This window comes from Pezoporus occidentalis, unplaced genomic scaffold, assembly GCF_034315485.1.
Source record: "Pezoporus occidentalis ecotype Australia unplaced genomic scaffold, CSIRO_AGI_Poc_V1 ctg2, whole genome shotgun sequence".
Lineage (NCBI taxonomy): Eukaryota > Metazoa > Chordata > Aves > Psittaciformes > Psittacidae > Pezoporus > Pezoporus occidentalis.
In genome coordinates this window covers 19974590-19999697 of record NW_026913855.1, presented here as the reverse complement: position 1 = coordinate 19999697, position 25108 = coordinate 19974590, and the positions used below count along the sequence as shown (strand labels likewise).

Sequence of the window (25108 nt, the reverse complement as noted above, 5' to 3'; positions counted from 1 at the left end):
TACACAGAACTGGACCAGCAGTATTTTTACACAAGTAGGATTGCAAATGGCAAGGAAAGAACTCCCTTTCTGGTGAGGATGACGGGGTTTTTTGCCAGGATTCACACTTGGTAGTAACACCGTGCTATCAGTGTCCCAAAGAGCAAAACTCATCGAGGGGTACTCTGGTGTCTGTAACTGAAGTGCCAAGGAACTCCCAAAAATATACTCACACTGTGCCTGCAAGTGTTGTTTACTGCTTTCAACAGGGCATTTGAAACCTAGGCAGCAGGCTTTTAAATCCCAATGTACATAATGTACCTAATGTCTGCATGCAAACCAAAAGCAGGAGCTCCTCCACTTTATTGGGTACTGAAACATTAAAAACAGGTGTTTAAAAACTATATTAAAAATCTGTCTGCAACCTGTATTATTTTTACCATGTGCGAGTAAATTGATCACTAGTGTGCTTCAACTGTTTCAGTGAAAATATGCAACTCCTGCTAACTTACTTCTTAAACATGCGGAGGGAGGAGAAAGTTTATTTGATTTCACTGCACTGACAGCATGCAACATATCTTACTTATGTGTATGTATATAGCAGATGCTGCTAAAGGATCATCTCCCTTTTGCGGCACGTATCAAAGATCTAGAGCTATTCTTCACAAGGAAAGAAATGATAAACCCCTGCTCATAATGAAAGCTGCAACATACTTCAAGAGAGCAACTGAGTAATTTGACACCATATTTTCCACTGATTCAGCCTGTTAGTTGGAACAATGACTGATTAAGATGAAAAATCTATACTATAACCACATATACCGGCATTCCAGATTACAAGGTATGTTACGGATGTAATTTTTTACTCTTCTTACATATAAAAATTATAAAGTACAAAACCAGAAATTATTCCAATGGAGTTAGTGATACGAAAGTGATCTAAAATACAAACTAACTGTAATACATCTTCATACAGAATGCACATGATTTTCATGCTATGTATGTTTTATGCAACTTGGACTACCAAGAAGGGGAAAAAAAACGATTTGCCCTGAGATCTTACTTTTAGGAATAGAGGACAGATGTCTATTTGCCAAAGCAGACTTGTAAAAAATTAATCACCTGCCTCATGCAGGTTAGCAGTATTTGGCAGGTAGGTTAGCTCAGCTCATAATGAAGCATCTGGCTTCTGCTAAAGCTGCATTCTAATTTTAACCGTGTTTCATTTCAGCTTTTGGGTGCATGTCAACGTGCAATAATCTGACAAGTCTAGGGTGGATTTGCTGATTGGTAACTTTGCAGTAGGTCTTCTCAACTGCAACCAAAACTAAGTCAAGCAACAACTGTGGTTCATGCCCAGACCACAGCTTCACATATCATCTGAACCTTCCTGTAAAGCCCTTCTGAACCCAGTCCTCAACATGTTACTCATCTTATTTTCTTGAAAACAGCTAAATTGACAGAGTCAACAAACACCTCAGAGTGTGCTTGAATTAAGCAGACTAAGCTCACTGACTTCAGGAGCACCTCAACACTGCTTGAATGTGACTTGGTTTGGGGTTGGGTTCTTTTTGTAACTGAGGTCTGGCAATTTGAGGCTAGCAAATGCTCTACCCATGTTGTATTTTTCCTCAGAAAAGTGGGTACCCATTTGGAGCACTACTGGTAGCCTCTTTTGCTAACCAGAAGCATCTGCAGCACTGGGAGGGCGGAAGAAAAGGTGCTGAAGCTCAGAGAGGCCTGCAGAACTGCGGCATTCTGATTCTGTGACTCTCATCACCCCTAAGCATTCCCCCTGAGGCGTGCATTTTCAGTGGAAGAGTGCTTCTACCACAAATTTACTGAGAAAAAAAACACCAACAACAATTGTCCTTGATAGAGAGCAATCAGTGCAGATGCACTTTTTAACATGAATAGATCAGGCATTCGAATAATTCCAAAAGACAAAGTTCTATCAGAGCATGAATTAAGCAATTGCCAGTTTTTACAAGATGACAAGATTTACAAGCTTTCAAATGTGCCAAAACCCTAAGGAATCTCACTGGCTGTTGTTACATCTCACATCACTTAAGCTGAACTGTTTCTTCCTAAGAATTATAAGAGAGAACAGATCACACTACGGGTTCCTGAGCTCTAGCAGATCTTGACAGAGAGTATAAAGGAAGGAACTGGGGACATTCAGCTCCATGAGCACATCTGCAGAAGCCTCACTAGCAGTACCGCAAATGCCTTTGATGGGCTGGTGCGGCTTGTGCAAATATTCTCCTAGCACACCACTGCAAAGGAATCTCCCATTTCAACTGCTGATTACATTAATTTTGTTGTTTCCATCTTCACTGAACATCATCCACTGACAGATACTCCCCAGGCCCACAGAGACACTTCACTTTATTTAGTTATGTAGGAAAAACAAAGAAAGGGGCATTTGTCTCACCTTGCTTGGAGAATAGGGGAATGGCAACTTCTAGAAAGGAAATTCAGAGACAGAGCAAGAGACATGGCATCTTCTAGCAGAGGTGATGCATTATTAAGCAGGGGGCAAAAGGGATGGAAAGGACAAAAAAAGTATGGCAATCAAAGAGCTGAGGATGAGTCCTGATTCCTCCCTGGAGAGCAGTGATACACACTTCTCAGGTATGCTTCCAAAATAATGATGAATCGCCCTTTCAGATAATGTGCAGAAAAAAATCTGTCCACACTGCAAACAATTCACCAAGTACAGGTTGCAGCATGAGACCTGAGGACAAAGTAAATGAGGAATAAGTGAAAAAAAAGGCTTCTACATGTATGTTTTGTCTTTCTGGGTCTCACAGAGCCTTCCATCATGTTGTTTTAAGACACTCAGGGTGCATGTGCTGCTGGTCACCAAAACCAGCCTAACAACAGCAGCAAAAAGATCTCTCTGTGAGCAGCGGAGGAAATAAAGATGATTCCTTTGCTTCCTTCCTAGGTCAAACCTAGAAGGTCTTTGCCTTATCCACCACCACCAGAGGACAGCTAGAAGATGCCCCACAGACCGAGAGCAATGCCACCAACTACCCTGCCACAAAGGATGCAGCAGAAAGGAAACTGGGAGAGGCCAAGGAAAGGAAATGCTGGGAGCTGATACCAGCATCTCCTTTGCCAAGGGAACAGAGACAGCAACAGTGGCAAAGTGGGAACACTTTCCATTCCCTTGTCCCTAAAGGCCACCACTAACTCCTGCTTTGCCAGCAGCCAGCAACTCCAAACTGAAGGGAAAATTAGGGTGTTGGGCTAAATCCTTCAGTCTGGAAAGCCAGATTGAGTATCTCGGCATCCTAACAGCCAGGCTATGTACTGTGGCATCCGTCAGGCTGAGCGTGGGAGAGGTATCCTTTTTAAAGGAGAGCAGAGTGCATCCCCCAAGCGCTGGCTGGTGGAATATTCATTTTTCATTTGGAGGGGGCTGTTGCACCAAACAGTAGAGGCCTGTCCCCAGGATTGCTCATAGATCAGAGCTGAAGTTGTGTTTTCAGGGTCATGAAACCTTCACTGTCTGACAGCAGCACACTTTCCAGAACGGCTCCCTTCTGGACCTGACCCTTCTCAGGAAGGCCATAAGCTACCTATATGGCTGTGCTTGTGGAGCTACCCTGTGGGATCAACTTCATGTGAAACACCAAAACAGAGAAACTCCACTTCCCAAAATACAATCTTCTAATGATGAAAAACTGTGATAAAAAGCTTTCAATGGGCTTTGTTCCATTTGTTGGATTTATAGAAGCAATAGCAGCCTTAAAACATCTGCCAAAACATTCTACTTTTCAGTTTTGATTATCTGTCTGCTAGTTTGAGGTTAGCTTTAACTATACAGATGCAAGAAGTGAGAAAGCCATTCAGCTTAGATTTATTCTTAAGAAGTACCGGCTGTCTAAAACAAGGCTATAAAATGTAGGCTCCCTGTCTGGTTTGTTGTATGGTTGCATGGCTTTGTGCTATTAATTGCAACCTGGCTAACAGGTGCTTGCCAATGTCTTAACGTTCTCACCATAAGAAAGCATTATATTTCCATCTGGATATGACACTGTCAAAGAACTTAAGACGAGCACAGAGCGGAAGCCCGCTACAGCATGACAAGTTGAATCACTGCTTACTAACAAGAATATGCCCTTTTCTCATCTCTGATAGACCCAGAGAGGGAAGGGGAAAGCAGCTAACATGATTTTTACCGTATTAACTCCTCTTGGTCAGCTGTCCATGAGCTGGACCCACCAGGGACAGTTTTCCTTCCAGTTCCCTTGACTCACCCAGCAATGGTGGCAGACGTTGTTTTAAACAAACTCACAGCACTGAGTGACCCCTACCAAGAAAAGTACTTATGCACACACTTGCACATATATGCGAAGTCCCAGACTATATACTTAAATTAACGACGGGCTCCGTCTTGCTGTGCACCATCAGACCATTGCTATGAAGGACTTGCCCCACTCTGTCTGGAAGAGTCGTCCTGTCGGCTTCTTTACCTTTTCATCTCCTCCCTGTCATCAATGGTGAACATCTCTCTCCAGTCTTTTCCTTTAAGCTCTCCGTTTCTCTTTTCTTCCCATTTTGCCTTCTGTGTAACTGCCCAATTCTATTACCTCACACTGTTAACTATTTGCGAAGCTGGGTGCATGTGAAGTGCTGTATGTGAAGTGCTCTATGAAGCTGTTATGCAAAACATAAAGCCCCAACCTGAATGCATTTGCAGCTTGCTGGACTGCCTGCTGCCCCCTGAAGTTACAATGATTTGATCACAAGGCTTTCTGTTCTCTGAGGTGTTTGCAAAAGTATTCATAGCTCTCGAGTCCAGAAGATGAAAAGAGAAAGGATTCTAACAGGTACCTGCAGTGCCCAGCACCTGGACTACTTGAGCTCATTATCCAAAAGCAACAAAACCAGCTGATTCATGGGAAGCAAATGATAACACGTTACTGGGGTGCACAAATAGCTCAGAGACATGTTGGTGCCTAATTGTGGTGATGTAGAGATGTACAAAAATACCGAGACAACAATTGCTTTAGAGAAGAGTTTGACCCTTGTTAGTCATAAGGGGTTTTAAAATCCCAACATATGCCTCAAGGCCTTTGACAATCAGACCCAAAGTGCATACTTGAGATCTTGTCAAAAAATGACACAGCCAACTCTTGTGAGCAAGTCTCCTGGCACAGACAACACTTTGCCTATGTAAATCAGTAGACAAATCATTGTGTTTTGCCTGCAAAATGAGAGAGTTCTGACTATTCACCTGTTTAGAGGTTCAGATCAAATTCTCTATTGGAGCACACATGCTACACAACCTCTTTACACCTCGCTGCAAAGTCATACTTGAAAGGCAAAGAAGCATTCACTGTATCTTCAATATTAACTTATTTTTCCAAGAGGAAAGCAAATTCTGGCTCATACCAGTTACCTAGATGAAAAAAAGAAAACCCCTACAACCTCTTTTCTTCCCTTTTCCTAACCAATTTATCTACCTCACATCAAGAGTGATCTTAAAGAACATTCCTGGCATATTTTGTGTAAAAAAAAAAAGAGAGTAATAATCGTGACTTTTTAAAGTGCTTACTAGACTGTTCTGTGTATTTGACTATTTTCTTTCACCACTTAGTCCAGCCTTCTATGGGAGTACATCATACCCTTTAATTAAACGTTCTTGAGTATTTGGATTTTATCTCACACATATACCGCACCCTGCTTGTAAAAATTCCATCTCAGCCAGCCAAAGTGCTTGACTTTTCCAAAGATGAGTTATTAATTAGGGTATCTACAGACCATACATTTATAACCTGGTGCCATCCGTCCCCGGGGAGCCTAAACTTTTATCTGCCAGATTACTTACTTGTAGCTGAAACAGAGCCATTGCTGGATGGAATGTAACCCCTATCTTGTGCAACTCCTCACCACCACTCTCAAAATGAAGAATGAGAGATAGGTACAAATGGAGGACCTTTTTAAGGATGTAAATCCTCTGAATTAAATTCACCTCACTTAAAATATGGCTGCAGCTATCCAACTCCATGAGTTTCCTAAAGTCCTGATTCACTTCATCCTGCTTCATTCAGAGAAATCCTCACCCTAGTCAGAGGATTTCCAAACAGAGAGGTGCCAGAAAGATGCTTAGAGACATGATTTTGCTCTCCAAAGGGGTCGCAGGTTTCACCCTCACCTGGCAGGGCATGCAGCTTCTTAACACCCTATGATATCTGGAGCACCAGCCCCATTCTGACTCAGAGGCGGGAGTATCCTGGTCTGAAATCACCAAAGGCAACAACAACTCACAAAATACTTCTCCAAGCCAAGGGGTAAAAGCTGGTGCCAGCTGTGAGCTCACCAGCACCGCTCCCTGGCACCACTTGCTTGCCAATCTTCTGCAGCATTTTTAGCTCGATAGGTGTGCCAGCTCATCCCACTCTCAATGGGAGTGAGCAATGGGTTTAGCAATCAAGACCAGCAATGGCTTGGGGCCGCCATGGCAGCCAAACACCCAAAGAGGCAATGGCAAAATGAGAGAGAGAGGAATATTATGTTATCAGGCTTCTCACCCCTCACAGGCAACTTGAAGTGCTCAAAACCGTATTGTTCCTAAGTGCATAAGGGAGAGCACAGCCATCCCACAGAAGAAAATCCATAGGAAATTCTGCTGGCATGAAATACTCCTGGGAGGCAGCCTGCAGGAGCCTCCAGTGATCAAGCCCCATGCAGATGATGGAAAGATTATAAGGAGCGAGTGGCACCTTCCAGCACCGAGGTGGAGCAAGACTCTGCTGCTGCAGGCAGCTGCCAGTACCTACAGGTTTGTCACTTCCACAGGTCAGCATAGCCCCTTCCAGTAGCCTGCTACACTCAGCACTGCCTGCCCTTTCCCAGGGTCAGGTTTGGAAGAGGAGAGGAATCTTACACACGAGTGGCATTCAGCATGTGCCTGCATCCCAGTGCAAAGCTCTTCAGCTTCCCATGTGTCCCTCTCCAGCTCCAGAGGACAGTCACCAGCCTGGAGGAGCTGCTAGAGCCAAGGAAAAAATTAGCCTCCAGCCCTGGACTTATGTCACACCCACAAGAAACTCCTGCCCTCCTACACCGCTGCTCTCCTCATCCAGCATGCTTTGATTCTCAGACCTTCCACCTCCTACCAGAGGAGATGAAGGAGCAGCAAAGAAGCTAATGTTGCCTGGAACAAGAAGATAAACAGACTCCAGCTGCAGAGAAGGCAACCTCCTGGCAATTTTGCTGGAGAACCGTGCCATGAGCGGAGTATGATTTTTGGATTACTTCTCCTCTGCCTTAGCATGCCCTACAGATATGTGGAGGTATTAGTGTAAGAAAACCTCCTGGCTTAGGAAGCAGGATGCTGTAAGACAGGGTTTGAAATGGAGAAGGGAGGAAGGGACCTGTTCTTCATTCTCCTCTTGTTGAGGGTAAAAGGTTTTAACAAGCTCTCCCAAAGCAATGACATAGGAAAGAACTGACTGTCCACATGGGGCAAAAAAATAACACAACACAAAAGGGTAGCAAAAGAGGTCAGAGCAGTTTTATGACAGGTTTCCCTGAGTCAACACAATTGAAAACACTGAGAAATATTAGGGAGAAAAGCTTGAGCCAGAATCTCTCACCTGAAAACACTCATAGCATCCGAGCTTACACCTGGGTGTGAACTTTGAAGCTTGGGCTTCTTTCTGTCACACAGTAGACTGAATCAAACGTTACTTAAACACCTGCAACATCTGGAAATATGTTGGTTCAGAGGTGCACTTTACAGCTTTTGTCAGCCACTGATTCATAAGAAGTTACTCCTTAGATTTCCTCCTCCTCCTTTCATTTATTCATAAGTACTCTCAGTTTTTAAGTTCTTTATTTGTAAGCACTTACTATTTATTTTATTAAAAGTATTTTTAAGTATGCACTTTCTTTTTGGAAGTACTTTTCGTCCATCTATCCATCCATCCCTCCATCCATCTCTGGTCAAAGTCAGAAGATTTTAACTATTTCCTCAAATAGGTAACTCTGCCTGGGATGGCAATCTCAGCATGGTAAAGCTTTTTCTGGCCCTTTATGTTTCTGTTCTTTAGTTCTTTTGCAAGAAAAGGATATTCAGGTTGTAATAAAAGGACTGAAAAATACATTAATCCTTATTAAACCGGTAGAGCCGATTGACAGGACTAGGACTGGCTGCTTCCTCTCCTTTCCCTTCATGCCCTTCCGCAGTTTCCTCTCCTCTTTTCTGACACTTGTTTGTGTTTGGAAGCAGCACACTCAATCCCAACAGGGGATGAGAAGGGAAATGTCTGGACACATTTAGTCCAATTAAATGTTGGCATCACATTCAGTCTTTCCAAAAAGCACGTAGGAAACTTTAAACACCAGGCTGGTCACTGTGAATTAATGCATCCCCATTTATATTTCCTTGCATTTGCCACAAACTGAGTAGGTATGGACTGTCTGACACAGATCCCTCTTAAATATCATTCACAAAAGTTCTGCTAAAACCTTCAGTCTTTCAGTGGATGACTTCCATAATCCTATGTCACTGATGAGCTTTGGCAGAGCTGAAGAGAAAACTGTGTTTGCTGCTGACAACTCCCCTCACTTTCCTTTTTCAGCTGCTGCAGGAGCACACAAACTCTGCAGCAGCATTCCCTGCCCAGTGTCATCTCAGACTTGCATCGCTCCTTCAAATGACATGTTTGCTAACAGGGTTTTACAGCAAATAAACAAACACATATGAGCCCTGCACATGTGACCTGTACATCATCTTGAGCCATCCAGATTTTCAGCAAGCCCCTGCTCTTATGGGAAGAGTTGTGGCATAAGCCCAAGCAGCGCAAGCGGGGCAGCAGCACCTGCCTCCTTCCCACATGCTGTGCCCTGACACCCATGGGTGCCATGGCATCCAGGCACTGATAAAACCTGCACTGTGCCGCACAGGGTGTCACCACCCTGACAAAAGGCACTGGAAGTTTAACTTCTAGGTTAGAAAGAAGTAGCCAAGGAGGGACAGGCACAGCTGGCTCTCTCCCGCTACATTTTTGTTTTAAACAACTAAATCTTGTTCTTCCCAGTCCTGAGAAAAGCCCTTTAAAAATGAATGAGACTAGTCATATAAATGAATTAAGGGTCAGTTTACAGCGTTATTAAATTAAAATGCTTTCTATACAGTAACTGAAGAGCTGAGTAGGATTCGTGAAACTAGATTCAGACCTCAGATGCTTTCCAGAGCGGCTGGAAGGGTTTACAGAACTAAACAGAAGAAAGTCAAAAAGCCTTGTTTCCCTCAGTATTCACTGCAACATCCAAACCAGCAACATACTTCCACATTACTGCTACAGCTCTGATTAGATCCAACTGCAAGTTAAGGACTAAATGTACTGAGGCACGTCCCCAGCTGATTTCAGTATAAACTGCATGTCTGGAATCTGACTGCACAGATAGGTCCACGGTCACTGCTTGCCAGCTGAACACTTGCTTAGTTGCACATGGACACAGCAGCAATCCGTGTGCACCATATTCCCATTGCTAAGAGCAACTGGCTGCTCTTGCCTTGTTTTTAATAAAGGCTTGGTCCGTTCGGTTTTAAATATGCACCAAGGCACAGTCACACACAGTAATCTCTGAGGACAGGAAAAATCTCCTTTCCAGTTTTGGAGAAGAAAGGGTGCTCACCACAGAGCGCTGAGATAAACAACCTGTCCTAGTTACACGTTTTGGTACCTGCACAATAGGGTGGCCCCCTGCAGATGCCTTCACAGCCCCTCGACTGCCTTCTGTCTCATAATGAGCTCGGTGGTGGGATTTCGGCTGCACTTCAATACGCAGTTCATAAGGTCCTGAGTGAGATGGCAGCTGCCAATCAAGGGCAGGCAGGGATGGGCTACAAAAGAAAGGAAAACATATTAAAAATTAACATCAAGTACACTATCACAAACCACAAGCATCCAGCGCTAGTGCTTTGAAGACCATGTTTCACAGTTCATCCTTCACCATCTTACATTTAAGATTTCATCAATGTGTATAATGCCATGACATAAGTAATTTAGAAGGTAATGGTTATTTTATGAAGATTTATGGGTTGAACACATCTGATGGCCCAGATACTATCCAATTTGTAACCAAAATGGAAAAATGTTAAGACACACCTTACAACTATCTTAATAAATTGATTTGTGAACCAAAAGGAAAAAGGTAGGCAGAAAAGATGCAGAGAATTTAAGGAACAGGACTTGTTGTGAAATTGAATGCCAAACCAGCTCTGGAGGAGTTCTGCTTTAATGAATCTAATGGATTTCAACAAATCTTCTCAGTTTACAGGGGGCGGGAAGAAGAAAAAAAGCTATTTCCCAGCTTCCTTTCCAACACAAAACACATCAGTCTCAAAGCGAAGCCGATCTCCTTCTGGTTCATGCACTACCAGGGAGGAAGCTCTGAAGTCAGAACTTGCTTACAAATCCTACTAACGATGATGCGCAAGCCTGAAGAAAATTCAGCTCATTCCTCCAGCCCGGTATTGACTCTGCAATTAACTGAAATATTAAGGACTCATTAACATCACACAAGCAAGCAGGCCTGACAGCATGCGATAGTGGGGAAGTGTCATTCTTAGAAACCCACTTTTAGTGTAAAACCACACTTGAAAACAGTCAGCAGAGCTCAGCTGTAAGAAACGCCAAGTTGATGCTTTGGGTTGAAAAAAGTGGAAAAAGGAACAAACAAGGACTGTAGAAACAGTAGGTCTGAGACAAATTGATTGATCTTAAAATCGAAGCAAAAAGCTTCACAATGAAAAGACTGATTTTATGTCCAGTGCATGTTCCTTACTTTGGTGGATTCTTCTCACCAGGTGTCCTTCAAAAGCCTTTACAAGTAGTTAAATGGCACAACTGCAACGTGCTACCCTGCCCTCTTACATCAAACTTTATTATCTCTCCCATCAACCTGGAGAACACAACCAGCAAGCTGAAAGTAAGGGTCTCTGACCCTTTCTTGTCACCACAACAGACCAGGGATACTGGCAGCATGCAGGTGAAGAAGCTAAAGAGCTAGTTAGTTCTCATCCAGGGTGTAAGGAGGCTGGCCACTGGGGATTTATTGGTTCTGCTCCTCACTGTATAGTGCTGGTGCAAGGACAGCCTGAGCAGTGTGAATCACGGCTGAAATGCACTGGCTGGGAGGGAAAGGATGCACAAGAGCTTCCACGCTGGATGAATATATTACAAGCACATATTCAGCTGGAGAATTAGTACTTTATTTTAATATCCCAGTGATCCATACACTAACCCAGCGCTCTTGTAGCTCCTCAGGTATTACAGCTCTCATATTCCCCAAAGCATCCTTGCTATCTCCCACTACAGGACAGAGGCTTTAACCACTTGAACCAGAGGGGATTTTTGGTTTTGTTAAGTGCTTATCCAGCCCTTTATCACTGGTATATTTAACTCATCTCTGCTAACTGCATGTGTGCATATACACTAATGCAACTTCAGGTGGTGCCCAGTTTCTCTGCATTATCTTTCTTCACTGCTTATAAAGGTGAGCCATGTGATTTGAACACCTATAGACACACACTACGTGGATTACAGGGGTCAGCTTGAGCCACTAAGCCCCAGCCCTGTGTGAGGACCAGGACCATCCTCACTCCCTGGGCACTCCTTGCTACCCCAGCACAGCTTGCTGGTGAGCCACAGGCTCCAAACTTCCAACTACTCTGCTCTATGGCCCTCAGGACATGAAGCGTCCTCAAAAATAACAGGGAAAGAGAAGAAAGCAGCCATACAGCTCCCAGCTCAGCCCAAATGTGAGCTCATCCAGAAGAAAGATGTTGTCTTTGTGAGGGCTCCCAGCTCCTGTGAACATCTGGATCCAGCAGGAGCCAGTGGGGCACTCTCTGCAGAGGCAAGACCCTGCCAGGGGCAAATCCTGAATTTGGATGCAGTGCCCGTCAAGCATAGGAGCCCCAGCCTTTCCTAGAGGCAGGAACCTACATGTTTTGAGCTCCTGTGAACGCCTTTCCCCAAAAATGGCCAGCACACACCCAAGGGCCAAGGAGAAGCTATTCCACACCTCGGCACAAGAAAGAGTGAAGGAATGGCCAAAAAAGCTACAGGCAACCAGTCTATAGCCACTATTCCTTGCATAGCATGTTAGGTACACACACTCTAATCTGAAAAAGTCAAAGCAAAAAAAAAATCTGGATAAACCAAATTTGAGTAATGATAAATGACAAAGAGCAGAGCAAAACAGCTGCGTCTCTCCTGGTGATGATCAGCACACATTTTTAAACAGATGTTTCTGGTTTTAAGTAAATTTTCACTTGATGGATCTCTTTTTTTTTTTTTCCTGCAGACACAACATCTACCAGATTAGAAATTTTAAGAACTTAATTAAACAGGACAACTCTGACCAGCAGCAGGTAGCCCTCAAGTGAAGAGGGATTTTTTTTTTGAAGACACATGGAAGCAAGAAGTAGTTTCATAACTAATTATATCTCCTAAAAAAAAAAAAAACAACAAACCAAGCCAAAACCAAAGCAGAATTCTTTCAAATCATCACCTGAAAATACCAGTATAACTGAGTTGTAAAATTCAGGTTCTTAAATAATGCCTGTAAATAAAAATACAGTTTGCTGTTAGCCTGCAATCTATCATCGAAATTCCAAAATACCACCTGCCCAATTATAAATTGACAATTAATGGCAGTTTTCCTGATAAAGGAAGCAGAGTGATGCATTTAACAGTGTCATGGGCTAGGGCTGTCAGAGCTATTTCCTATGTTAGGTTATCTTCATCGTGCACTTAATTTCCTGCAGCTAAACACGGTTAAAGGAAAAAATCACCAAGCAAATGGTGTAGTGGTCAAACCTGGTTGATGCAAATAAGCCTTATCAATTTGAAAATGCCCAATCTAGACAGCATCACACAGAGGGGGGGAGAGCTCCTCCACAGGGGTCAAGAAGAGCAATAAAAGGTCTTCACACAGTCTTCCTATCAAATATACATTGGTGTATTTCCCTCAGATCAAATTTTCCACCAACTGAAAACCTGCCCCATTCCTTTCAACACCATAATAAATCTAACTGCAGTCCTTCTAAATGCTGTAATGAGGGTTGGTTGTTTAAAGGTAGGTTCACAAAACCTGGTGTTAGGCTATAGGAAATTCGCTCAATGTAACTCCTCTGTCCTATGTAAATCAGATTACAAACCAGATGAATAGTGATTTATTTTGCATACACCAGATACACAATATGATTAAATCAAAAACAGATTATCCAGTCTGGCTGACTTCTGCTTTTAGCAGAAAGATTTATCAAGTTACCAAAAAAAAAAGAAAAAAAAAAGAAAGAAAAAGAAAGATACTAAGCAGCACACTGGAATATAGACAAGGAGGAACCAAAGCCAAACATTTCTACTACACTTTGTATAGGTGTTTGAGCCCCATTTTCAGGTGACTACTATGCATTTGGGAATTAAACTACCGTTACACTTTCTAAGCTACTAGATGCACAAGGCCACTTGAAAAAGAGATTTGCAAACACCTTTGTCCTTAACTAGGCTATTGCGCAAAAGGTGTCGGAACAACTGCCCATCTCAAGCAGGGACTAACTCTACTCACTGGCCAACTACCACAGCATGGGGTCATCTACCCCAGATAGCTGCCTGCTAGGAGCATAAGCCACTGCCTGGAAGAGCAGGATGGTTAAGTGTGCTTCAGCACCAAAAGTAAAGCAAGTGACTTAGGAGTGTGGCTGAGACTGGGTGCCCTGCACTAAACTTATTTTTTCTATGTGGGAGTGTTCCTTTAGAAACAAAAACACAAACTAGAGAAACCACAGGGCTGCTGAAACTTTTACCAGGCTGCTAGCTTGCCCCTGCTCCGACTGTGCACCAAACGCAAATACGGTTGTAATTTATTATTTATTACCCATGTCTCACATCAAAGCGGATAGCTGCTAAAGATCCTTGTGTGGTTTCTGGAAGAGTAAGAAAACAACGATGATGCCTATATGACCACCAACTTGACAGCGGTCAGAAAAAGACAGACCTGCTTTGTATTTCACCTATGAGTTAATGTGGAGAGATTTTGCTCTCTTTTTTTCCTTTTTTCAATTTCCTGTATGACAATTGAGCAATCTGGCTGCGAGCTGTTAAAATAGATGCTGTGTCCCACCCTGGACTTGGCTGCGTTTTGCTGGCATGCCGAGCAAGGAGCTCCTCTGTGGAGTGCACGCAGCACACTGGAGTTCCTCACGCTGAAGTCTTGAAAACGGGAGTCGTCATCAAACTCCCAGATAATACTTAGCACCACTGTCCTGAAATTGCACAGTCAGAGATCAATTTGCATGGGAAATATTGCATTTGTTAGCTTAGAGAGAGAACAAGGAACTACTGCTGCAGGAATGGAGATAACAAGCAGCTGGCATCGTGTCTCTGCGCATTCTGAATTTAGAATCACACGGTGCTAAAACGAGCTGGTGAAGGAAGACCATTAATAAGATGTTCACAAGGGTGTACGAATGAACTGGAAAACAGGCAGGAGAAAGCGTGGGGAGGATTAAATCAATCAATCAAACAAACAAACAAATCAGTTTACTGACACAGGCTCCCAAGCAGTCTTCAGCCTTATGGTACAGCAACCTAACACAATCAAAAGCCACTGCTATGCGGTGGCAAACCGAACCTGTTGATGCATCTAAATATTCCCATCCAGCATAAATATATAGCAGGAGAGAGAAGGAGGTTACAGGCACTGCAGGCTCTTCCTCCTCCACTCCCCGTGCCCCTCAATTAACACTAACAAGCCCCAGGAGATGGTCACTGACACACAGCCACAAGTCCCCATTTCACTGGGTCTTGCTCAGACAATCCTGCCTTTGCTTTGTCTGAGGAACTTCCTCTGGCTTGCCATAAACACGCAAGTTTGCCATGAATGCACAGGTCAGCAAATCCGGCACTGTTGAGCTGGTGACTCTCTCATCTTAAGATAGCTGGTGCCTTTTTCCACCTTCAGAAAACCCCGATTTCTTGAGAAACTAACTTCTCCCAAGTAAGGCTGTCCTCTGTCTCACAATCTGGAACAAAATATATATTTAATTAAAAAAAAAAAAAAAAAAGCATCAAGAGCATCAGAGCATCTGGAAAGTCCAGAAATCAAAAGAAAGAAGGAACAGATATGCCGCATTTTAAAATCACAATTTTTAAGGAAATCATATGTTTCAGGGCCTCAATGAACAATTTTTGCATGCTTGAGTTTAATACTGTCATAGTCACAAAAGTGGAATCCAAAAAATCCACGAAAAATAAACCAGCCCATTGATGCAGGTAAAAGCCAAATGTACTTTTGCAATGGGTAGACAGGTATCCACCCATACACTCTCTGGGTGCAAACTACAGCCTCTATATGTAAAACTACATGACCCCTCGCCTGTGAGGTCAAGAACATACATGTGTATTTTTGAGGTTGAAGAGACTGCAGCTGAAGAAAACGTGGCTTTTGACGGTTTAAAAAACTTAAAGTATATAAGAATAAACAGTAGGGAGCTTTCATAAGCACCTGGAACTGGGCGTCTATTCCTGGAAGCTCCTTTTGGTGTGGTAGACCTCACACATGCCATTTGCCTGACCAACAAACCCAATCATTTTCTTCCTCCTCCTCCCCAAAAAACTCTACATTTAATGTAAACTCAAGTGTTACAGGCAAACACACTTCTTGGATTAAACTGATGACACTTGAAATAACTACAATGTGTTACTTTTCAATGAGTAAGGAAATGTCTCCAGGAAATTTCAGGTTGTATTTAGTCAAATACAGTGGCTAAAGAGGAAGTCATAAAAAATGTGCAAGATACTCAGAAAGCCTTCATTTTTGTGGGTGCCTATACTTTTTGTTGTAATAGCAGATTATTTGGGACATGCTACTAAGTGGGTAAAAAAAAAAAAGGGATTTCAGTTTTGGAAATCATCACTAATCCTGCCCCCCATACCAAGGGCAGAAGTCCTGTACTTCCATTTTATCTTTGACTTTTTTGCCCATGGGAGATTCTGCATTACACAGCACTAAGGAGTGATGGAGAAATATCACAGAAAGGAACACAACTGAGACAGCAAGAGCTTGAGAAACACAGAGCATTACCTGCTCATACAATAACTGCCTGGTAGAGTGCTTCTTTTTGAGCTATTTGCTACATTAACTGGAAAAGAGGGACTAAGATGGAAACTTCTTGCATTTGCATCTTGAGCGCAATGCATAAATACTGTAATTAAAAAAAAAAGACCTCAGAACTAAAAGCAAAGTGGAATTTCACAAAGCCGTTGTTTGACTCTCTTCATAATGGTTTACCTCCAGTAGTTTTTAAGGTAAACTTGTATATTTAGGTAACCCATTTTGGTCTGGAAATGTACGACTGCCATCACTACACCAGGGGTTGTTCCAAACTTCCCCTGGAAATATCTGCCTGGTCTCTAAATATTTTCTACATCCAAAGATTTGGCGCAAGGCCCTGAGCAAAGCACCAAAGACAAATCCCCAGCAACCCTGTGTTACCCTGTGCAGCCTCAGCCTCAGCTGCAGTGTCAGGTTCTACCTTCCCACCTTGTCTTGCAATCCTCAGCACCCGTGTGACAAGTCCCATGCAGGAATAGAGTCACTTGTTCATAGCCCTTGAAGGGGATGTGTGAGCCCAAACCTGCTGCAAGGAGCCCACAGCCTGGGGACCAGGCTGAGCCTCTGAGCTCACAATCCTCATAAGCAACCAAGAGAAGCATGAGGCACAGAAATACTGTTTCTGTTAACGCAGGCATTATCATACTTTTGTTAGTACATATATAATATGTCATTATATATACTCTTTTCCTTCCTCTGGGACTTGAAAAGCCTAAAGCAGATTGTGCTTTAATTACAATAAATGAAAAACATCATCAATTTTAGAAACAACACAAAAAGGTAGTTTCCCCTTTAGGGTGATGCCTGCTATGAAACCCCAGGAAGGGAGACAGCACGCAGCCGACGGTCTGCCTGAGCCTCCTCCCTCCTGCCCCCAAAGAGATGGGAATGCAAGAGAGGGAGGGAAAGGTTTCAGTGATTTTCCAAGGCACGCTGGCCTTTGATGAAAATTGTACCGCGTATTCAGGAAGAGACAGAGGAGGTAATCAAATCTGGTTATCTCAAAATCATTATGAGCGGGTAGATTTTGGAGCCCGAGTTGTTTGCTGGAACCCACCCCCTAGCCCGCGTGTTTGAAATAGAACAGATGTGTAACATAACAGGAAAAAAAATCCAGCTCTGTTGTGACAAATTCTTAACCAATTTTTTTGGAAAGATTTAAAATAACAGTTTCTGTTGCGTAGGCTGTGATCCTGTTGACGTCCGTGCTCGTTTGCCCAGCACTTTCAATATACATAAAACGAGAGGTATTTTTGGTGGAAGGAAGCACGGTCAGTGTATCTGATTGGTAAAATAACTTAAAATCACGTTTCGACAGTTACTTCCAACTGCCCCAGAGCACGAGTTAATGAGATCACATGGAAACATATTGTGAACCAGGAAACATATTTTATACAAGACCAAAACAGTGGAAAAAAATGTTAAATACACAACGTAGTGGGGCTCCATTCTGTACGCTTCACCTTTCTTGTTTGTGTTAGCGCACAGGCATGCCGGGTGCCCCCTGACAGACTGCAGCAGAGTGCCTATGGGCCACTCGCTGCAATGGAAAGATAAAAGCCTGTTTGGTCAAACTCTCCTATTATTGCCCTTGAAGTCTTCAGCAAAAAGCAACCCCCGTGAGACTCAAAAGCCAACAGCTGGCCTCTCTGATGAATGCGGGCTACTCGGCACTTCTGTGGGAGAACATAAAAGGCTTTTTAAGGATTCAGGAAGGCTCTGATGGATTTGTCTGATGTTAAAAGTCTCTATCCCAGCTCCTAAAGGTATCAAGCGCTTACCTCTGGACGGCTTGGCCAGACCCAAAGGGGTTGCTACACTTCCCAGCACTGAACTGAATTGAGTCAGGGCCCCGCAGCCCTTTACTTGGGTTGACTTGGGCAATGCAGGAAGGAGGAGGAGGAGATGATGAGGAAGGGGACCACAGGACTACATGGTGTGACGTGAAGGGCCGCGCACCCCTCAATCTCAGTTTTGGGAGATGGCACATGGCAGAGAGGTGCTGGCTGGAGAAATGTCAGACTGGCAAGTTGAGAGCCAGGGAATGTTACCAATAATTAAAACATTTCAGCTATGTTCCCTCTTATTCCATTTTCAGAAAGACAGCTTTGCTGTCAAAAGTAAGAAGCCAAGTTTACTTTTGGGGTGGAAGAGGAGAAGGGGTGGCCATTGCAGCCAGGGACTGGGAACAGCCTGCAAACTTTTGGAAAGCCAAACTCCTTTCCTGCACCATATGCTTCTGTGTATACAGCCTTCAGGAGACTTCAAAATAAAGACTATAACTGAGACTCAAAGTAAAAGCAATGATGCAACTCAAATTCTGGCTATTCTGTGGTGCTTCCTATCAACAATCCTCTTGTGATAAATCTATGTGACCAGTATATTGAGTATTATCAGATGACAAATAAGGTTTTCTTTTTTAAACATAAAAAATGGTGGGGAAGAGGGGGGGAAAAAATCACTGTCCAACACAGACAGGAAAAGAAGGCTGATGAGCAGCTTTTAGAAGAAGTGAAGCAAAACCTGAAGTAATGCACAAAAGAACCATATTACTATTCGGTTTGTATTCACTATCTATAAAGCATAAGTGTCAATGACCCTCTAACAGCCACAACAATGAAACCATCTCCTTCTTCTGCAAGAAAAACATACTAAGATATGATGAACTGTTTAAGTAAACCCCCAGGTTTGATGGCACCGAACTGTCCTGCTGCTTGATGAGTTTCTGAATACCCCATCTCCAGACAGCCAGGACTGCAGCTTGTCTCCTGGGAAGCAGTTGCCAGTTATAACCCATGCACAGCCAGCTCCTAGAACAGCCTCTTTAATCCTTCAAGGCTTTACTCATGGTCACACCACATCAACAACAGAGGCAAAGTCACAAGATATGGCTAAGTGGAATGAATTGATGGGCAGATTTGCCAGGAAGCAGAGACAGGAAGGGGAAGGAGATAAAAAATGAAGCATGCAATAAAGATACCATCAGGATTGCCCTCTAAGTCGAGGTTCCTTACCTCATGTAGGATGTTGGAGACAGAGACTTTGGTTTGGCCCACTGGTAGGGATGCTGCGGCACAGACAGGTACTGCTCACAGAAGTTTCCTTTCCTGATGTGCTGAAAGCTGGAGAAGTCTTCTGGTGACAAATCGGCAGTTGGCGATATGGTCCCGTGATCCTCGCCAGCCGGTTCAGTTTTGAGAGTCATGGACGGCGTGTGGTCGATGGCGGTCTTCCTCGACTTGATGGGAATCCCATCATTCATGTCGATGGTGCTGTCGGTGGTGAGGGCGTTGATGGCGGCAACGATGGCAGAGCTGGTGTACTGGTTGGTGTTCCCCAGCCACGTCTCATCCGTGACGCTCACCCGTGGTGAGTTCTGCGGGGAAGGCGTTGGGGAGTGGTGCGGGGAGTAGGAGGTCTGCCGGCCATTGAGGCTGTACTTTCTCTTGTTGCAAGGGGATGGAGGCCTCGAGTTGCGAGCCCCCAGCCAGTTCTCCTCTGTGATGCTGGTTCTGGGAGATGTCGACGGAGAGTGCCTTGGAGAACTGAGCAAGGTGCAGGCCACCATGCTGCGCTGGTAGCCCTCCTCTGTGTCGGTGGTCTTCGGAGAGACACACGGGGACTGCCACGGAGAGGTCTGGGGTGAAGTGTATGGATACGAGTAGTTGGACTCATAGGAAGATGCTTCGGAGTTGCAGCTTCTGGAAGACAAGCTACTTGCTGGACTCAGGCAAGATGGGTCTCTGTACGCCTCAATGTTCGGTAAGTTCAAAGTGGCAGTGGAAGGTGACCGCTTGGCATTTGGGATGGCCTCCTCAACCTCATCGTGGAAAAACTGGTTGTTGTTATGGTGAAGTCCCATGTAAGAAGTGATCTCAATTCTAGGGCTCTCTAGCGCTGGAGCTCCATTAGGTCTGATGTTCGGTGGCAGGTAATAGTCAGAGGCCCCACTGTCCATGTGTCCTCCATATCCAGAAGGATGGTTTGTCGATGGGACAACGGAAATGACAGGATTTGATGTCTGAAGGCCATGACATGGAGTTGACAATGAGGAATGTGCCACATTTAGAGGCATGACAGCATTTACGTTTGAAGATGTGTAATTATAGTGTTCTGGAAAAAAACAAACAAACAAGAATGATACAAGGTGCTGCACAAATGCAGTCACTTAGTAACCAGCTGTATACTTAGTATATCCAGCTGGAAAGGAGCGACATGGTACAACACAAAAAACCACAGCTCTCCTTAACAATCCTGCCCACAGGCATGCCATGCTAGGCGAGAAGCTACAGACTAGCTTCTTTGAAAATAGCACTAATTGAACCATACAAGACAAGCATCTTGGGAGGATGCACATGGACTGAGTTTGTCTCAAGGACACTCTTCTTATGTGAAACTTCACAGCAAAAAACTGAGTCTTCTAACAACATTGCTTCAGCATTCAGAGACAGCAATGCTGCCCAGGAGATGTGCTTTTATGTAAGTGAGCCTAATTCTCTCCCTGAAAAGTTGGAATACGCAAAAATAACAGGACAAAAAACAAAAGTGGAGGCAGACTAAAGCAAAAATCATGATCAACTGCATTTTGTTACAAAAATTATACAAACCAAAATTTCCATTACAGTAAGTTTCCAACTGGTTCCAGTTAACTAGGATTTTGGAACAAGACGGATCTATTGACCTGCTCTGGTTTCTGGGACCACTTATCCTCTAGCCCAATTGGCAGAGGCCAGGTGAAGGATAAACAAGGATGTCTCACTCCTCCATGACGGCCGCAGTTCCACTGAAATTGCTGGTTATTGAGCACACCACATTGAATGCTGCCAGCAGTGCGCTCTTGGCCAGTGGTCTAACCATTTAACAGCTGCAGGTATACAAAAGCAATAGCAGAGCTGCACAGGCAGCGTGGAAAACCTGGAAGGTGACAGATCACGTCACAGACTTGTGCTGATGGGGCCCTTGACCCAGCACAGGGGAACAACCCCACCTTAGCATGCCTCCACCCGTTGCGCTGCGGGGACCAGCATCTCAAAGCTGACCTTTGCCGCCTTGCCTCACTGCTGGCCTGCTGAAGGGACTCCTTTAGCTCTGCTCACCCTCCAGAGGGCTGCATATGTGTCTCTCTGCTATCTGGACACATCAGTGGGCTGCACCCAGGGCAATGTGTCCCTGGTGCTGTGAGCAGTGATGAGATCAGGAGTCATCCTACCCATGCTTTCTGATAGATGGAGGCTCTGCATTACCAGCACACGAGCCTGAGGCCCTAATCATAAAATCATAGAACGGTTTGGGTTGGAAGGAACCTTAATGATGATCCAGTTCCAAACCACTGCCATGGGCAAGGACACCTTCCACTAGACCAGGTTGCTCCAAGCCCCATCCAACCTGGCCTTGAACACTGCCAGGGATGGGACAGCCACAGCTTCTCTGGGCAACCTGTGCCAGGGCCTCACCACCCTCATGACGAAGATTTCTTTTTTTTCAAATGCCAGTACCTCTTGCCCTACTGGGCAAAGAGAGCAAAACCTTTCTATCAGGGACAACAGCCGCTGAACTTCTGAGTACTGGTAATGCTGTTCTACAGGTTCCTCTCAGCAGGATAGAAATGCACCCAATTCCAGCTGCAAGCTGTGCTGCTTGCAGCACATCAGTCTTCCCTGAAGGTGTATCACAGCAGTGGCACTTTTCCTGGAGGACAGAGGTAAACTCTTTGTTCCCCCTAGCCACAGCCAGGCGAATTGTCCTCTTCCCTCCCAGGAGGCAAGTACCCTTGGCAGTCACCCTTGCCCACCTTCCCTAGGGAGATAAGGAAAAGCTGTGGTAATTACTGCATCTGTTATTCCCAATGGGTGCTACAAATGCAAACGAGCCTCTGAGCTGGCACCGCCAGCGCAGCCGGCTATTCTCTTTCTTTTGTTTATCAGCTCAGCCCTCTCTGGTGTCATCCTCCAGCGATGCCTTTCTCGCTGGCAAGGACTCCAAGGCAAACGGTACTTAGAAAAAATTAATGTGCTGTCGCAGCTCCACAGCAACTCTGCAATGTTCCAGCTGATGTATGTCATGTCAGGTAACAGTCAGGAACGATGAGCAACACCACCTTTTGAACTCACTCTATAGTCTGCCTTCAGAGACCAGCCGTTTACTGAAGAAGGGTCATTAAATTACACCAGTGTGCCAAAAATAAAACTGGATTATTCAAAACATGCTGCAGCTTCACACTCTATTCCAACACCATGGCAGGCAGGAACTATGGAGAAAGAGGTGATACTCTGACAAGGATAATCCGACTGCAGTGGTCACAGCAAAATGCAGATCTGCCTGGAGGATCAGAGTCTCCCTCCTTCCAAAATTAGCCCCCTTTCATTGCTGCCCTGCCACATGGCCACATCGCTCAGTGTCACTACAATCACCACCACTTCCCTTTCAATCTTCATGGAAACAAAACCCCAAAGTGGTACAACAGTTGTAAGACCTCCTCTGTTGTAGAAATTAGCTCAGAGAAAGGGTCTGAGCATCACCTTAAAGGCAGCTTCAACCCCTTCTCTGCTTCCTCCAGCTCTAGAGGAAGATGATGTCCTTGGCACCATACTGCTGCTTGGCCAGGCTCTTCTTCCACAGATGCACCATGGGCCCTTCCATAGCCTGCTGGCCTGGTGTGTAGGAGATGGCACTGGTGACATGGCACAGCTGGGTGCCGCCTCCAGCCTGTCCCCACTGTGGAGCCAGGCACCTCTGGCAGAGGACCACAGGCTCTGCAAGCTGCCCAGGCTCTGTGCCCATCAGGTAGGCTTTGCCAACAGGTGCAACAGCATCTGCTGACTGCAGCACCGGTGTCTTTAGATCTTTTATTAAAAATAAATAGGGATAATTATTACCTGTGTGAAAAGTTCTGTGAACCCAGCAGTTCTCTTAAAATCTAGTGCATGACTCGGGTGAAATTCAAACACTGAATTCTGCTGGAGATGTGCAGCCCAGGCTGCACAGGCAGTATAAAGGATTAAGACCAGCCTTTGGAATCCAATTTGAAAAAATCAAACTAAATTAAAAGACAGCCTCAAGTGCTCCAAGCAACGAGTCTGCCTGACGCACATGTTAGGAACAGCCTCTTTTAGAACTATTATGCACAAAAAGTCAACTTTTAAAGGGCCAAGAAAAATACCATGTGATACAGCTTCTCACACAAGAGTACTCAACGTTGAAGAAGTGAGATCCAAAGCCCTGAAAATGTATTTAGGCATCCTGAATTTTCAGGTAGCGTGCAAAAAGTATGCCCACCAAATACAAAAGCCCCAAAGCCAGAACTAGGAACAGGACCGAGTCCTTGGTGTGTGAGCTAAAAAACACCAGCTACAATTTCTGAGAAACACATTCCTCTTCAAAATTTCCAGATTTACAAAAGTAATCCAATGCACATTCATGGTCAGCACTGTTACACGCTGATCTTCTCCTCACCAGGGTGAATGAGACACGTAGAAATAAAATGCCTATCTTGAGGGATGAGAGATGGAGGTGGCTACAAAGGCATGAAACTGCCTTACAGAATGCAGCTGTGTTAAGGAATTTCAACAGTGCTGTTAGGGACAAAAGGATGTAACACTTTAACATGGAGTTGCTGTCATGACCATGATCCATAGAGGCCCCCAGAACCCGTGCACTTATTACTTGCTACCAAGACACTGTCAGCAATGTATTTTGTTATCTTGAGCCAAACCCCACTATCAGATAGACTGGTGCAGGTCTGCAACAGTTCTGTTCCAACAAACCCCCTTACTTACATCAAGTATAACTAGGACAAGAAATTGGACGCCTTGATTTGTGAGCACCTCTCCACGTATTACATTTCACTTTGGGACAACATGAAAAATTCACACTCCCTCCCTCCCCCCGCTGATTTCACAGAGCAAAGGTTTTACTCCTTTCTATCATTAAAGGCTGATCCTGCAAGGCACGGGGCACCATCAGCTTTTATTTACATTCTTTAAATAGGAATGCTGAACACCTGCAGCTCAGAAGGGCTTCAGAAAAAGGGAGGGCTACTTTACAGTTGTAAAGATGAAGCCCCATCCAGGTCTGTTTAAATTCATGCTTTCAAAGCTGCCTGATGGAGTTCGGTACTTTTCTCACTAGGATTTTGACACTTAATTTGCTCAGGCTCTTCCACTTTCCAGGCATCTATAATCACCAGGACACACCTGAGAAGATTGGTGTGAAACTCTTAAAACCGCATTTTTCTAAAACCCGTGAAGCTCCTAACATCTATTTGGACACTGACAACGTTATCAGAGATCTGGGCAATCGGGGAGCATTTCCAAGGGGGGCACTACACCTTCACCTGCACCCTAGCAGGCTGCGGTATGCAAGCAACGACTTGGGAATCTGCTTCAGTTTAGTCAAAGGATAAAGCACAGACACAGGGAGAGCCTTACTCTGAGGCTGTGTTAAATCACATACTTGCATGAGAGCTTTTTATGGTGATCTCTGATGCCATAGCACTCAACCTCGTGCCAGGAAACAACTTTCTCTGTGTGTCAATTTCAGACTTCTTGTGCCTCATTCCCCCACCTTAAGTACTCTTAAAGTCATAAAAAAAGAGAGAAAAAAAAAAAAAGGCGGCGGCAGCCGGGATGAGACACCAGAGCTGGAAACCGTCTGACTCGTGAAAAATCCAGGCCCGTTATTTTTATTTATGGATGACCTTCAAGCTAAACCCTGCGCCTAACTAGCTCCAGCTCCCGGGGGAAAAGGGAGGGGTGGGGAGATGTGGCGTTTGAACCGGCCCATCTCAGTAACGGGCTCGACCCAGAACCCCCTGTTCACCCTCCAGGGACTCGGGGGGCAGTGAGAGCGGGGCGAGGTGGTAGCCTCCTGCAAGTGTCGGGCAGCCGGCCGGGGGAGGGGAAGGGGGGGATCGCCGTGCGGGCGGGCAACGCGGCGGTTCGAGTGCTCAAACAATCCCCAAGTTCCACAAATCAGGCACCGG

At 44.6% G+C, this 25108-nt stretch overlaps 1 protein-coding gene across 7 annotated transcripts in view; it reads right to left on the bottom strand.

The window, feature by feature from the left end:
- The window catches only part of NFATC1 (nuclear factor of activated T cells 1), a 116582-nt gene that overhangs the window by 86371 nt on the left and 5103 nt on the right, over nt 1–25108 (bottom strand). For all 7 annotated transcript variants that reach the window (XM_062618069.1, XM_062618071.1, XM_062618073.1 and 4 more), the window contains exons 2-3: nt 19143–20241; nt 9688–9847 (exon numbers count right to left, since the gene is read on the bottom strand). In XM_062618069.1, coding sequence (XP_062474053.1) covers nt 9688–9847; nt 19143–20241 — 1259 coding nt within the window. The remainder of the gene's footprint in view (nt 1–9687; nt 9848–19142; nt 20242–25108) is intronic.